We start from the raw sequence: 13022 nt of genomic DNA, 5'->3' as shown, positions 1-13022 counted from the left end.
GCAAATCCCCAAACACCAAAGCTTATATTGCCTACCAAAGAGAGGTCTGAGCAACCCTGCTTAACCCAGACACATTCCCTACTTCGTGTGTGGTTTTGTCCTACTTTCCCTCTGTGTATAATGGTGCTCCCCTCCCCAGGGTCGCCGTACAGGGACAAGATCACCATTGCCATCCTCCAGCTCCAGGAGGAGGACAAGCTCCATGTAATGAAGGAGAAGTGGTGGCGGGGGAACGGCTGCCCTGAGGATGAGAACAAGGAGGCCAGCGCCCTGGGCATCCAGAACATCGGTGGGATTTTCATCGTGCTGGCAGCAGGATTGGTGCTGTCCGTCTTCGTGGCCATGGTGGAGTTCATCTACAAGCTGCGCAAAACGGCGGAGCGAGAGCAGGTACCGCTTTCCTCCGTTTCCCTGCACCCCCATTAGCTGCAGTAACGACCCTAGTCAACATCTGTAGGGCCATCCTGAGCCAGCCGACACACAAGTCAGGAAAACACAGACACAATTCCCTGGAAAGGACCTTTCTGAGCTGTTAAATCCAATCGCGCTGCATCTTCCGGGTGTAACGCGTACAGCGCATGAAGTCTCCATCTCCTCTCCCCCAGTCAAGGAACTGGTCAGGGTCCACCAGGAAGCCCTATGCTATCTTAGCAACTTGCCGCAACACTTACACAGCCAGCCCATCCCACCCACGGTGCCCGATTAGTGCTGCTGAGATGGGAGACCTGCTTTTATGGGTTTCCCTCTTGCCTGTCATGGTACAGCAAGTGGAAAAGCGCATTTGCGTGCATGAGCAGAAATCAAAGCAATCTGCCCACGTGGCGGGCCAGACAGATGAAGGAAAACTGCCCGCTACCAAGCCCAGCAGGATCCGACAGCCCTCCGAATCCCAGCACATAAATCCCCCAGGCCCCCCGCAGGGATCACAGGCATTCCCGGCGCTCCAGCTCTGCCTTTCTGCAGGATTTAGTGCGTCAAAGGCACGGGAGACAGGGGTCAAGCTGTCTGACATCCCTGACGTCCCGCTAAGCGCAGCTGATGCTTTAAACGCAGCCTAAACCTTGCCCTCTGCAGAGCCCGTTTCGGATCCCCCCTCTCCCGGTGGGATAATCAGGATGCTGTGCCAGGAATAACAGTGCTTTTTGTCCCCCCGCTCTCCCCAGCGCTCCTTTTGCAGCGCCATGGCCGATGAGATCCGGCTGTCCCTCACGTGCCAGCGGCGGGTCAAGCACAAGCCCCAAGCACCCGTCATGGTGAAGACGGACGCCGTGATCAACATGCACACGTTCAACGACCGACGGCTGCCAGGGAAGGACAACATGACCTGCAACACTGGACTGACACCCGTGTTTCCCTAGGGAATGGGAATGGGGGGGGTGGGAGGGAAGGCAGTGCGGCAGACAAGGCTGGATGCGCTCTAAGTGGGGAAGAAAGGATTGAAAACAAAACAAGAAAAACCCAGAAAATTCAGTTAAAAAGCCTGGTTTGGTTCATTTCAAGAGCAAGGCCTTCACCACGCAGCTGCATCCGTCACCGGATAGAAGCAAGAGCTTCAAAGCACGGACTGGAACGTGGGTCTTGGGGCTTTTTGGGTTTGGTTTTGTTCTTTTTCGTTCTTTTGGTTTTCCATGCTTAGATCCTCCAGGCCTCGCGGAGCCCGACCACGCCACCATCACCCATCGCCCATCACCCCGGAGTCTGATGTTTACATACTGCAAACACACGGAGGCAAACCAGAATTGAGCCAAACTGCCCCTCAGTGGGTAAGGAGGAGCCCGAGCAAGGCTCCCTTAGCATGGCAATAAAAAGAACCACTTTGATAGGTGCAGCGTGAGCAGCCGTCTGTGCGAGCATCTATTCCACACTGTCACACAGCACACTTAGGATATGTCGGCCAGGAAAGGGAAAGGTGTCTGGGAAGCACTGTGATGGTCAAGGCATCTTCTCCTGAAGCAGCTCACCGTGGTGGCCCTTTGCCTCAGGGCTGACCACCCGCATGGGGGATGTGGTGAGAGAAGGCAACACACACGTTCATCACTCGATCCAAGGGAGCTGACTGCAAAGGGGTGAGTAAGCCTGAATGGAGCCGAAGCCCTGGCCAGGGATGGGACAGCGCCGGAGCTGCTGCCATCTCCAAGTGACACCAGCCATATAGCCCCCACCCAGCGTGGCACCGTGATTGCCAGGTCCTCAGCTCCTTCACTCTTCCCACAAAGCTCACTCCTTCCTACAAGGAAGCATGGGAAGCAGCCGAGCGCACAGGATTCAGCAGCAGCAGAGCCAAACAGCACCGATTTGACACTCAGACCAGGAGAGGACTGTGCATCTGGTTGAGGACTAAATGCTCCCCATGGCATGAGACACCTGAAAGACCAAGCCTCAGGCTGCAGGGCCAGGGCTGGCCTGGGGCAAGCCACACTGTGTGAGCCAAACCTGTCTCCCTCTCGCTGTGCCCGGTGAGCAGCAGCCCCGCAGGCAGCGTCTCCGTGTGATTTAAGCAAACACACCCTAAAATGCTCTCAAGAAACCTTCCAGGAACTGTGTTCTTGACCCAGGTCCTGCAGCTGAATTTGGCCACAACTACCAAAGACCCCTCTGCTGACCTAAAGTAATGCTCAAGTAAGTACTTTCACTCGGCTCCATCGCTCCATGGGGAGCCAGTGGGACGCGCTGCAGATGCATTTGCAAATTGGAACAGCAATGGCTTTGCCTGTTGCCACCCAAAACATCACACAGAGTATCGCAAAGGTGCTTAAAAGCTCTGATTTAAACACTGGTAGCAAAGAAAACAGCAACCTCCCCCTCTAAACCTTGGGTTGGAGAGCGATGGAGCAGCCCTTGCCCGAGCTCTGCATCCCAAACCTTTGTCCTCGGAGCTCTGAGATGCTGAAGTGACCCACTTCGCCCTCCCCTACCTGCAAAGCCTGCCTCGAAAGTTCATCCTCGCCCAAAGGAACAAACCTGTTTGTAGCTGATTTCAGGCTGGTTTTTCCCCACCTCTTTCTATTTCAGGCTGTTAGAAAATTATCTGCAGAGCTGATCAGAGTTAGCTCAAGGGGAGATAGCTGCTCCCCCGCCCCACCACAGAGCAGCGTTTGTCCTCATTTCGCTCTTTCTGTGATGAAAAGCAGCAGCATAGTGACCCGAAACAAAAAAAAGGTAATTTGTCAAATTTTGACTTAAGATATGCAAAGAATTTATGTTAATTCTCACCTTTTCATGGAAAACATGAAAAATTAGGGGCGAAAGCTGCCAACCCCATGGGCACCATCATCCTAATAGTTTGCTGACCAGATACCTACGGCAGAGCATAGACTGGGAGTCTGGGTCTGCTTCCCAAGGCTAATGACACTGCAAATCCCTAGGCTTGGCAAAGGAGGAGATTTGATGTTTTCTTTGCAGATTTCTCAGCTCTTAGGAAGAGATTTTTACAATTAAGGCAAAGAGAAAAACAAGCCTGAAATGGGTTTTAAATGTCCAGAGAGCAAAACACCAGAGAAAACAGCATTAGTTTTGCTCCCTGGGAGATGATTTTAAACTAAACACATATTACTGATACCATAAACCCCATTTATCCACCTTTGACACCAGTTTGATTTGATTTGACTCACAAACATCCCAGAGTGAGAGGTGAGCATCTAGAATCACAGGTGCTGTCTTCCAGCAAGACCAAACCCTGCAGATGAACCTTTTCCCTTCCCTCTCTCCCCTGCCCCTAAATCAGCTGTGAAACAGCAGCTAACATCATGCATCTGCATTATGGGCTCATGTTTAAATCTGTGTCATTAAAGCACTTGATATTTAACAGCAAGAAAGTGTTCTGCACCACCGGGAGCAGCGTTGGAGCTGGGGGGGCTCCCTGGACCCCAGCCCAAGGGGGCCGCTGGCTCCTGCTCACTGTGAACTATTGGGAGGAGGGATGGCTCCGGACCTTGTCCTTCCTGCTGGGACCCCAGGCAGCTGCACCCCATCCTGGGTTAATTCACCTTCTGTTGCACTGCTTAGCACAGGCCAGAGTCTCTCCTGTTATTCCCATTTTCCCTGTTGCTCCTTGCCTTCATCCCGGGAGCCCAAAAGCCATGCGGTGCTTAAACACAGAGGAGGAGCGATGAGACTCGCACTTAGCAGTGATACCTTGGGAGACTTCCAAAGGGGCAGAGCTGATGACAAAGCCTCAAAGCCTTCTGTGAGCTGTTCTGTGACCTGTTTGTGACTATCTGCGACTCATGTCTTAGGAATCATCCGACTTCCAACTCTGTTTAAATCAGCTCCTTTCTTCGCTTGGGCAGAGGGACTGAAAAAGTGAGGAGGAAATAAAGAAAAACCAGGTTTGGGCTATTAAACTGCATCTAAACTGTTGTCACCTCTGTTCACTGTCCCTTTATCACTTGCTTTTCCCTTCCAGCTCTCCTGTGAGACAGAGCAGGGGCACAATGGGTAGCTTTGGGGTTGCTTTTCCATTTGGAGTTAACCAACAGCGCGTGTCGGGATGATCCACAAAGAGAAGGAACATGCAAAGGGGACCCAGCTCCAGCTCTGGGCAACCACAGCTCCCCCCTCAGCGGGTGGTTCTGCAGAGCAGGATGTGGCCGGGCATCTTCCACGTCTCTGAAAGGTCATCACAAAGGGACCTTGAGATCCCAGCAGGATCACTGTGGGGACATCGACCATGCACAGCCATGGGGAGCAGGGACCCCGGCATACCCGTGGTGCTCCCAGGCACCGGTGTCACCAGTCCTCTGCTGTCCCTACCTTCCTTTGACATGGTTCTCATTGAAAAAACAGACAAAAAAAAAATAGAAAAAAAAAAGGCAGAAAAGAGTCGGAAAAAGGAAAAAAAGTCTCCGTGACATTCAGGGGATTTTCCTTTGTGGACATGCAGAATTTCTATGAATATAGTTTTTTGTAAACATTTTGTAACAATTTTGGTTTCATAGTAACTGTGTTACTTGCTGATCATTCGAGGCTGATGTAAATAAGATTTCCAAAAAAAACAAAACAAAAGAAAAAATGGCAATTATTTTCCTTTTTAAGACACTGTGAGATATCGAAGTGCACAGTTTGCTGTATGAAGTAATATGGTTTTAAATTTTAAATAAAAAATTATTTCTAGAAAACAACAAAGTTTCTGCCTGTTTGGATTCAACACCTCCCTCCCTGTTGAAATGCTACTCCCAAACCCAAGCTGTCCACTGACATCATCCATGTCTCCTTATTCCCCCTTGGCCTGGCCCTACATCCCTTGTCCCAAGCCCCTCTCCAGGTTCCCTGCAGCCCCTTCAGGCACTGGAGCTGCTCTCAGGTCTCCCCTTCAGGAGCCTTCTCTTCTCCAGGCTGCCCCAGCCCAGCTCTCTCAGCCTGGCTCCAGGGCAGAGCTGCTCCATCCCCTGGATCATCTTCATCACCTCCTCCATAAGGGCCCTATGTGCCTCACTCATGTCACAGGGAGGCTCGGATGCTGTAACGCTCCCTGACCTCATATCCCTATGGAAAGTTTTGTGTCAGACAAACCATTAAGCCCAGATAGCCCATGAGGAGCCAGCTGCAGAAGCACTCTCCGCAATGGTTTGCCTAGAGGCTGCGTGTGCTCTTCATGACAGAAAGGTGCCTGAGCCCAAGACCCTTCAACAAGACCACAGGACCCGAGCAGGCTCCAAGGTCCATAAAACCTCTGTTTACCCGCTCTGCCTGTCCATGCGAGTCAAAAACCTTATTAGCCTGATAAAAGCTGAAAGCACCCTAAAGGCCAATGTTTATTAGTCTGAAATCTTTACGACCCTGCTTTATTGTATTGAGGCAGAAAACGTCTGTGGTTTCCGGGATGGGAACGATGAGAGCGGTTGGAGCTGGGCCATTCGAGGCGGCGATAAAACACCCTTTTAAGCAGAGGCACAACCCTGCGGCCCCGTGCTCCAAAGCCATTTCCCACCCACTGGAATTTAAACAATTCCTTCCCATTTTAATTCTTTATAAGGGTCACCTCTCCTAAATCTTTCTCATCTCTGTTCACTCAGGCCCTCTGGGAAACAGCAGCTTTGATTCTCCTGCCGAGTAAGGACTTGGAGAGCAGAGCCCAGTCTCACTTCCATGCTACAAATGCCGATCAATACGCAGGGAACATGTCAAAAAGAAGGGGAATAAAGGTAAAAGCAAGTGATGCTTTCACAAAGCTTCTTCTACATTGTTCAGCACGAGGCCTGCTTCTGGGACCAAAACCCCTTCCCACGTGCCAAGGGGCACAGCAAGGGAACGGCTGCTCCTGCCCGCAAGGAGCAGGACAAGGCAGCGCTGGCTGACCCTGCGCAGCAGCGGGGGGAATTGTCAGCATAAATCCTTATCACCAATAACACAAGGCAGCAATTAACCTTGTCAGTCAATGGATCACCCTTCCCCGAGCGGGAGCCGCCCGCCCCAAAGCTGCCAGTCAAGCTATAGATGAATTATTAATCAGACAACAGAGATCGGCTCCCTTTGAGCAGCGATGAGTCCTGCTGGGCATAAGAGGGAGAAAAGTGGGAACCCGTGAGAGCAGCAATATCCAACCCACCCATTCTCCCACCCCCTGTTCCACGCAGACACCTTTGGACATTCCAGATTCTCAGCTCACCAGAGGGAGCGATTTTTACCTTGTTTTTCTTCCAGCAAAATCCCATTTTCCAGCAGTAATGAACAATTGTGTGGGTGTTTTCCTGACCCTGCATGGCAGAGCTCTGACGCAGCCCTGCGCTGCTCACAGGGATGGAACAGCCAACACAGACCCCACATCTCCTCCTCTGCACCCAACAGCTACAGATACAGCTCTTCCTGCTCCCTCAAACCCAACCAAACAAAGCCTTTGTCACTCAGGAAGGACTTGGGCAAATTTGAACCTAAAGCAAATGCACCTCATTTCCTTCATGGAGACTTGGGGATGGCACAGAGAGAATGAGGGCATCAGGAGGTGCAGCTTCTTCTCTAACACAGTGGGTTTATCAGACTGAGAGATGGCCATTCCATCTCAGAGGAGCTGGGTATGCATCGGCAGCGGACAGGCCGGGAACAAGCATGGAAACAGGGAGCTGTGACTGCATCCAGTAAATAACTTTCCGCTTGGAAAAGCTGTTCCCTTTCAGAAGCTTGAGGAGACTTTGGGAAATGGCATTTAAATGGCTGAGGGTCGCATCAGTGCCTGAGAACTTGTGCTCACAGGGAGACGGGGAACACACAGGGATGGTCTTCACACCACGGGAGAGCACCAAGGATGGGTCAGGACCAGGGCAGAATCAGCCCCTGCAGCTGAGCAGAGGCATTAGTGCACAGGGGTGTTTTCAGAGCTGAAAGCGCTGAGCAATTTGCTGGGAGAGACAGGGTGCTGACACCTTTTATTTTAAGTAGTATCAATGGTGCTATTTAGCACACCCTGAATCACGGGCTGAAAGCATGATCTTGTAAACAAGAACTCTTCTGGCAGCGCTGAAGTGACATATGGGCTCTGTATATAATGTGCCTTGAAATGGGTTTCGTAGATTAGCAAAGTGACTGTGATACAGCTAATACTGCACAACCCCAGAGATCCTCGGCGCTGCCTGAAAGCAGGACCAGGGCTGGAGCAGCTCCTTTCTGTGGGCACTAAAAGGAACCAGGCAGAACCAGAACACGACCTCCAGCAGCAGGGAAAAGGCCATCATTACAGGAAGAAAGGGGGCAAATAACAGAGTACAGGGTTAGATGAATCACTGCAGAAAAGACTGAAAGCGTGCTGCAGAAAGGTTTCCCATCCCATTCTTTTTAGGGTTTTTTACCTTTCAGCACAAGTTTCCTTATTTTCATCCTCCCCTGCTGCCCAGATTTTCTTCCCATTTTCTACATGCCTGCTGTTTACTTACACTATGGCTTTCTTTCCATTAATGACCTTATCTTTCTGCCTATGCTTTGTGGGATACTCCATTCACTGCTGCTTTAGAGCAAAGTGGCTGCTACACTTCAACAGCCAATGTTGCTCAGGGAAGTTCAGGCTGCTGCTAACACTGTTGTTACTGTGGGTACCATTAACTGCAGAGATTTGGGGGCCTGTAGAGACAGGACAAGGGGAATGGCTTTAACCCAACAGAGGGGAGATTGAGATGAGCTCTTAGGCAGAAGCTCTTCCCTGAATCCCGCAGACCTGATGGGGCTGTTGTCTCTCTTGTAGGTGTCCCAGTGTTGGGATCTCACCATCTCCAGCCTACCCCATCCCAGGGTAGGTGATCAGCCCATGAGAACCCGCATCCCCTCTCTGAAAAGCATCTGAGCAAAGGAGAAAAGCTCTGATTTGGAGGCACCTTCAAGTGGTGCAAAGGGAACGGGTTTTATTCCCAGTTCCTCAGCACTTCTGCCCTCCCTTCTTGTGGCCCAGCTCAAACTGCTCCGAGAGCCGCAATCGGAGTGTTTAAGAAGCATCTGTCATTATTAAAACAAAGTCGCTTCGCAGTTTCCCTCTCTTGCTGCAGTTCCATTATCTCATGTAAATGAGCTGCCTCTTCCCTTTGCAGCGTGGGCTGCGGAGGGAGAGGAGCCCCAGTGAGAAAATTTATTACCAGCCTCTCACTCTTGAGATTATCAATTGCAAATGAAGGAGCATAAATACATCTTCTTTAGCTGCTTATGCCACATTAAGGAATCTGCTCCGAGCTAATGGCTTTGCCTCTCTTGTCTCCTCAGACAGGAGCACAGCACTGAGCAGGAGGGCTCCTTTAGTTCACAGAAGCATTAGAGAGGCTTGAGTAGCTGGGTGTTAGGCAGCAGGTTGTTCCTACAATGCTAATCCTGCTCTATCCCGCAGATGATCGTGTGGCTACAATAGGTAATACAATTAGAATGCGTTGTCTTTTAGCATGAATTCTAGGCCTCTTGGTGCACGACGACATAATCACATCCCACAGCCCTGCTCACATTTCCAACTCTAAAGCTTGCTCAGACACACACATCTGAATCTCCAGCTTCTCCTGCTGCTTCCACGGCACAAACCACACTTTGTCTCTAACCCCAAACCTGCTTGAAAGCTCTGAGCCCGCCGGGATCAGGCTCCCAAGCATAGGGAGTGAGTGTTGGGGAAGCCCCTATGGCTGGGTGCTGGGACAAGGAGCCACGGCCACCAGAGAGGCCCTGATGCTCCCACCAGCTGGAAATTCAGCATGAAAATGAGCAGCATCACCTGCACGTGTGGGGCTGAATGGCTCTGGCCCAAACAAATCAGATCCTTGAGTATGGATCTCAATCACCCAGATTGATCCTGGGCTGAATAACCCTGGGGAAATGGGAAATATTCAATGTAGCTGCTGCATTTTTACTTCCACACAGGGATATGCAAGAGCATAGATGATCTACGTTACAGATCCTTAACCATTACAGCAGTCTTCTAATATTTAAACGGGGGCTACAAGAAACGAATGGGGCTTGGAGCAACCTGTTCTAGTGAAAGATGTCCCTGCCCATGGCATGGGGTTGGAACCGGATGAGCTTTAATGTCCCTTCCAACCCAAACCACTCTGGGATTCTACGATTCTGCAGCATCAACCTCAATGACACTGAGATAAGAGCAAATCAAAAGGTTTCCACAGATTATATTTAACATTCACAGCCATTGCAATAGTTCTTTAAGTCCAGCCTGGAGCACTTAGACCTTGCCCAAGAGACCTGCCTTTTGCAGACAAGGCTGAAAGAGAGGACAGGGAGAGGAAAAGCTTCCCTCAGTCTGGAAGGGCCAGGTCTGGAATGCAGTCTCTAAGGTAATTGTGGCTTTGTGTTTGTGTGAGCGGATGCCAGAGGGCTGCTCTTTCCAAATTGCTTTTAAACCCAATGTGCCCACGGAGTGCTCTGTAAATCCTGTTAGAAATAAAGAAATAAAGCCACCAACCAGCACTTCAGCCTCAGCCTCTCAGACGAGTTTGTTTCTGTTATTTTCATTTGCCTGGGTAATCGAATTTGTTGGAATTAGGGGTTTGTCTGGATAATAACATTTTCTAACCCTCTGGAACAGAAGAGGGCTGCGGTGAATGCCGATGTTCAGAGTGCTGTATTGATTGGAATAAACTGGCCCTAGATAGCATCAATTACCCGCTGCTGATGGATGGCTGCTTGCTGCTGCCAGCCTTGGATTGCACAGCATCAGCCACCATTTCTGCCTAGAAAAGCTCCAAAGCAAACGTGCCTTCTCTGGGATGCGTGGTACACGGCGCAGACCCGCAGCACTAAGGGTGCTGGTGGTGCACCCTGGCATCCCAGCTGGAGCAAGCAGTGAGGCTCGGCATTGGCAGCCTCTCAGACCACGTACTGATCCCAGCCTCCTGCCGGGATGGCCATGGCCAGGCCACTCAGCTAATTGCCTCTTTTCTAATGCTCTGCAGTGATTGGGACAGTCAGACACTGGCGGATGGCTGGTGACAGCAGCAAGGGCACCTCTAAGGGCTTTGCAGAGCACCTCAAAGGCTGTTCCCTCACCTGGTTCTTCAAGGTGAGGCTGGCAGACAGGGGCATAGTTTGTGAGTATGAGTTAAGACCCTCAATCATTAACCATGCACGCAGTAAGATTGTAGACGCTAGCTGAGCCAGATCCTGCCCTGTTAATCACAGCATCCCAGACTGGTTTGAGTTGGAAAGGACCTTAAAGCTCATCCAGCCTCCCCACTGCTGCAATCCAAACCAGAGCAACTCCCCCCTTTCAAGCGGGATCATTTGGGAGCGCTTTGTTTCTGTTACACACTGGGATATGTGCAAAGTGTTTCCTACCTCATGGCAGGCCCGAGGCAGGGCTCTAATGAGGCCATCGATAACCCAGAGCAGCTGCTCAGAAAGAATTCAGCTGTTCAAAGATGGAAAAGTCCATTAAGTTTATTGCATGAAATGTTGGACATGGTTTAGATGGAGGATCACTGCCAAATTACATAAACTACCCAAAATCTGCCAAATGAAGGAAGCGGAGGCAGGACAGGGCATTTTTAAGCTGTCATTACCCCTGCAGGGAAGGGAAGATCCATTTATCTAGTGTTGCTATCAAGAAGCAACAAGTGGGATGATATGTGCAGTGCCAATGCTGATATTCCATGGCTGGTTTAGAAGAACAGAGCTTTTGGGGGAGAAGGGTTAGCCTAAAAGACTTCTTAAAAGGGTTTTTTCCTTGCAAGCAGACAGTGAGATCATAAAATGCTGAGGAAAATAACATTTATACCCTCTATTTCATAGAATCATATAATGGATTCTTGAAGGGCCCTTAAAGATCATGTAGTTCCAATCCCCCTCTCTTGACCTGCTGGTCACACTCGCTTTGATACAGCCCAGCATAACAATAGGACCAACTCAGCTTTGTTTCAGGAGCTCTGGACCTGGAAGAGGCTTTCACCCACCAGATTCCCAGCAACAGCCCAGATGTGCACAAGCAGGCACCAAACCCAGGTTACCTTTTCCTTATCCAAGCTTTTCAGAGTGTAGAAAAGACTCTGCTTGGAATCAGCTACAAGGATGAGCAGAAACACCTCCAGGCAAAGACGTACAAGTGCTGGCCTATGTGGGATGGCTGCAGTCTGCATTAACTGCAACTGATTTGCCATACGACATACAAATACATGGAGTAACATAGGAATAGGAAAGAAGCCATAGAGCAGTTAGCTTATTTCCCTGTGGGACGGGGTAACGAAGTAGTTTAAGGGGGTTGAAACGTGATGATAAAAGCCACACCAAAACTCAACTGTTTGCAAGGAAGGGCAGAAAGTTACACTTCATCTGCTCATAAACATGGCAAACCATACACAGGAGTCATTAGCAGCAATTAGCAGTCAGTGAATTCCTCTGGTAATGCTTCAGGAGAGGAAGCCAGGCATTCAAAGGCTCTTGGGCCACAGCTGTGCTGCAGCAGCACACAGCCCAAGCTGCCATCCCAAGAATAATTCCCATGATCTGCACCAAAGCCTCAATCCTTCAGGAGAGCAGTGACCAGGAGACGCTTTGACAGATACAGCAGTGAATAAAGGACAAGTGGAAAACTCAATGGGGCAAATCCAGGCACCTTCCCAAGCTGGAAGGTAGAACCCATTGGAGCATCCGACACAGCCCTGGCACGGAGCAGGCACCCAGCACAGGCTGGTCACAAAACTGGGCTTCCTGACCTCCCTGAGGCTGCTGGCCCTTTGAAATCACAGCATCCCAGACTGGTCTGGGTTGGAAGGGACCTTAAAGCTCCTCCAGTTCCAATCCCCTACCACAGGCAGGGACACCTTCCACTAGAGCAGGATGCTCCAAGGAGCAAAACCCCAGGAGCTGCAGAAAGCAGCCTGCAGTTCAGTCTCTGGAGCACAACCAGTGACTGGGCTGCAGCCAGGGACATGAGGAGGAGGAGGAGGAGATTCCAGCTCCTAGGGCACATCATCCGGGTGCTCCTCTCCAAACAGCCCGCTCTGCAGGGGCTGACTGGCTGGCATGAGCAAGCAGCAAGGTGCAGCAGGGATCTGAAGGTGCTGGATTGCCAGTCAAAAGGCAGCCTATAGGGAGGTATTAGGGTACAATACAGGGCTGGCCCCGGCGACTGCTGGAGGGTGGCAGAAAGAGAGGAACAAAGGAAGAGACTCGAAGCGCCTCTTTTCAGGTCCTATTTTTGGGAAGAGCTGAGCCTGAGGAAGTGCCTCACAGTGCTGGTGGCACTCAAACCACCAGGCACCCCTGAAGACGTGCGCCTGGACTGGTCAAAAGCTATTCCATGCCTGGGGAATGGGGTCACACACACACACCACGAGCATAGCTCCTTCACTGATGCACAAAGGAGGCAGGCATTTGCAGTAACTACTTCTTGTAACCAGCAAGATGAATCCATGGGGTAACGATTCCCATCAACACAAATAAAAGTCCAGTCTAAATCTTATTAAAAAAAATCCGTTTCTTTCCACTCTGGGGGCCGTAAATTCCCACAAAGCTAAGAAAATAGAGAGCAATTTTTAAATGTTGGTCTGGCAATAAAACACTGATTTCTCACAAATGGAATTTGGAACATACAACCACGGGCTATACATTATCCT

The 13022-nt window shown here is 50.5% G+C and overlaps 1 protein-coding gene across 1 annotated transcript in view; it reads left to right on the top strand.

The window, feature by feature from the left end:
* GRIK3 (glutamate ionotropic receptor kainate type subunit 3) overlaps positions 1-1933 on the top strand; it is a 101194-nt gene extending 99261 nt beyond the window's left edge. The window contains exons 15-16 of the mRNA XM_057403513.1: positions 140-390; positions 1164-1933. Coding sequence (XP_057259496.1) covers positions 140-390; positions 1164-1358 — 446 coding nt within the window. The 3' untranslated portion in view covers positions 1359-1933. The remainder of the gene's footprint in view (positions 1-139; positions 391-1163) is intronic.
* Positions 1934-13022: the final 11089 nt, after the last annotated feature.

Source organism: Pezoporus wallicus, unplaced genomic scaffold (assembly GCF_028554395.1).
Source record: "Pezoporus wallicus isolate ANWC-B61680 ecotype Strahan unplaced genomic scaffold, APGP_CSIRO_Pwel_v1 contig_8232, whole genome shotgun sequence".
Lineage (NCBI taxonomy): Eukaryota > Metazoa > Chordata > Aves > Psittaciformes > Psittacidae > Pezoporus > Pezoporus wallicus.
Note: the sequence above shows the minus strand (reverse complement) of the source record. Positions and strands in the feature narration are given on the sequence as shown.